Below are 2,895 nucleotides of genomic sequence, written 5' to 3' on the forward strand. Positions count from 1 at the left end.
GGTTACAGCAGCCGTGGCCATCAAGCCCGCCAGTCGCGCCCTCAGATCGGACGAAAGCTCTATCCTGGCCTGCTGCTGGCCAGGCCCCAGCGGCGCCGCCGCTGCGCAGCCGGCGCCCGCGGGCGCAACCGGGGCGCCTCCCTTTGCCCTTTCCAGAATGGCCGCCAGCACAGGGTCAGAGGCAGGCGCCGCGGCCATCGCCGTCGGCCCCTGCTGTTGCGGCACCACCTGCGCGGGCGCCGCGGCACGGCGCGCCTCGTGCAAGGCGCGCGTGCTGGGCCCCAACGGGGCAGCCGCCTCACCGGCTGCGGCAGCAGCGCCTGGGGCGTCCTCCGCAGCCGCTGCCAGGGGCCCAAATGGCTGTTTCTCTGCGCCGCCACTCTCATCGTCCTCCGCAGACATCATCAGCGCCCTGTGGCGCGCTAGCGCACGAGCGCGTTCCGCCGCCTGCTCGCGCTGCAGGCGCTCGGCAGCTGCCCGCTCCTCGGCCTGGCGCGCCGCGACCAAAGCGCGGGCCCGCTCGCGCCGCTCTGCGCGCTTGCGCGCCAGCGCAAGCTCCTGTTCCGCCAACCGTAGCTGCTCCGCAGCTGCCTGCTGGGCTGCCGCCCCAGCCCCGTCCTCGCCCTCGGCGCCTGCTTGTTGCTCCTGCTGCTGCTGCTGCTGCTGCTGCTGCTGCTGCTCCTGCTGCCCTTCTTCCAACTGAGCTGCCGCCGCAGCTGCCGCCGCCGCAGCTGCGGCTTCTCCGCCGCCCGCCGACAGCGCGGCGGCAGCTGCCGCCGCGGCCTTGCAGGCGCGCAGCACCATCGCCCCTGCGATCGCTGGGTTGGCGCGCACCACAACGCCTTCGGCGGCGGCCCCTGAAAATATTGGCGCCCGCTGCGGGGCGGGCGCAGCCGCGGCGGCGGCATGCTTCTCTGGCGGGGGCGTGGCCGCTGAGTCGACTGCGGGGCCCCCATCCGGCAGCGGCGCAGCGACGTCAGCCTGCTGTTCGAGGGGCTGCACTTTCGCCGCGGCGCGCGTCTCCTCGCCGCGTGCCTCGCCGGCGCCGCGGTCGGCCTGTGGGGGCCCGCCGGCGGGTGCCAGGGCCGCGGCGGCGGCGGCGGCCCCCAGGGCGCCGGCGAGGCGCGCCCTGTAGTATCCGTGGTGCTCGTTGCCGGGCAGCATGAACGCGAACCGCGGGTTGCCGTGCTCGCGCTCGCGGACCGTCGCCTGCAGTGATGGCGCGGGAGCGGAGGCGTTGGGGCTCGGGACGTTGCGCGCGTCTGCCTGGCGCCACTCGCAATCCGCTCTGCCCACAGGGTGGACGCAGCCGCCGCCAAGGCAGCGGCGTCCAGGCTGCGTCACCGCGGAAGGGCCTGGGACGGACCAACGCACAGCCCCATCAAGCCGCAGCCAAGGCAGCAACAAAGTGAACCCCAGCGCCGCGCACCTCAAAGCGCGTCCCGTTGCGGCTGACAAAGAGGACCAGCTTCTCGATGACGGCCCTCACGTCGTGTGGGGGCTCTCGCGCCGGCGGCCCAGCAGCCTCCGCCGCAGCCAGCGCCACCTCAGCACCCGCCGCCGGACCAGTGCCGCCGCGCGCGTCCGCCGCCTCTGGCCCTGCGCCCGAGGGCGCGCCTGCGTCGCCTCGAGGGCCCGGCGCCTCGGGCGCCGCCGCCGCCGCTGCTGCTGCTGCTGCTGCTGCCTTTGGCGCTCCATCTTGCGGCGTGTTGCCAGCACACGCGTTCGCCTCCCCTAGCTGCTGGTCATCCTGGCTCTCGTGCTCTTGCTCCTGCTTCGGCTGCTGCTGCTGCTCCTGCTGCTGAGACTGCGATTCATGCTGATGCTGCTGTGATGGTTGCTCCTGCGGCACTGGCCTGTGCGTAAGGTTTGCTTGTGTCAAAGCCTGCGTATCCTGGTCAGAGCTTAGGCCCGGGGCCCCGTCCTCAGCTGACCCCGCACCTCCCTGCTGTGGCGCCACGTCCTGTTCCTGCTCTGCATCGTCCTGCTGTTCCTGCTGCTGCTGCTGCTGCTGCTGCTGCTGCTGCTGCTCCTCCTGTTCCTGCTCCTGCTGCTGGGGTTCAGGGGCGCCATCCTCCTCAAGCCCCTCCGCGGGCCGCCCCTCGAGCCCAAACACAGGCCCATGCGCCGGCTCTGGCCCGTACAATCTGGGCGTGCCGCCATCGTCTGATGACGCCTCGCTGAGGACACTGTAAGACCTCAGCAGCGCCAGCGCGTCCGGGCCCGCGTCGCCGCCGCCACCGCCGTCGGTGCCACTGCCAGGCGGCAAGCCGGACGCGCCGCCCTCGCCGCTACCGCTGCCAGCGGCAGCGGCCGCGGCTGCGGCTGGGGGCGGCGCCGGGGGAGGGCCTGGAGGGGGCTTCAGAAGGGAGCCCAGCGCCGCAGCCAGCCCCGCTTGCGCGCGGCTGGCTTGCGGCGTGCCTAGGGGCCCCACGCCGCCGCCGCTGCCGCCGCCGCCGCCGGCAGTGGCCCCTCGTGCCGTGGAAGCGGGCGTGTGCGGCGCAGCGTCCGCAGCAGCAAGGGCCTGTGGCGTTGCGTCTTGCTGCCGCAGCCAAGTGTAGTACGCGTGCAAGCGGCCGTGTGGGTAGAGGAACCCAAACGCGGGGTTGCCCGCCATGCGTGCCCGCATCACCACGGCAGCCTGCTCCCCGTTTTGGCGCACGAACGCCGCCGTCTGCGCCACGAGCCGGTGCTCGCGCCTCGTGGCCGGCAGGCGACCGGCCAGGTGGGGCGGCACCTCAAAGGGCGGCTCAAAGGGCTCCTCCTCCGCCCCGCCGCCCTCCACCGCGCCGGCGGCGGCGGCAGCAGAAGCGCCCGCGGCAGGGGCCTCGCCGTGGCCGGCATGGCCCCCCGCCTGCTCCCGCCTGCGGGACAACCGGGGTGGCGGCATAGCGG

At 74.2% G+C, this 2,895-nt stretch overlaps 1 protein-coding gene across 1 annotated transcript in view; it reads right to left on the reverse strand.

Moving 5' to 3' along the window:
• Nucleotides 1-175: 175 nt before the first annotated feature.
• Nucleotides 176-2,895, reverse strand: part of MNEG_10461 (hypothetical protein) — a gene marked incomplete at both ends in the record, with an annotated part of 4,660 nt that continues 1,940 nt past the window's right edge. The window contains 4 exons of the mRNA XM_014041066.1: nt 176-228; nt 303-1,209; nt 1,430-1,617; nt 1,942-2,864. Coding sequence (XP_013896520.1) covers nt 176-228; nt 303-1,209; nt 1,430-1,617; nt 1,942-2,864 — 2,071 coding nt within the window. The remainder of the gene's footprint in view (nt 229-302; nt 1,210-1,429; nt 1,618-1,941; nt 2,865-2,895) is intronic.

This window comes from Monoraphidium neglectum (genome assembly GCF_000611645.1).
Source record: "Monoraphidium neglectum strain SAG 48.87 unplaced genomic scaffold scaffold02324, whole genome shotgun sequence".
Classification (NCBI taxonomy): Eukaryota; Viridiplantae; Chlorophyta; class Chlorophyceae; order Sphaeropleales; family Selenastraceae; genus Monoraphidium; species Monoraphidium neglectum.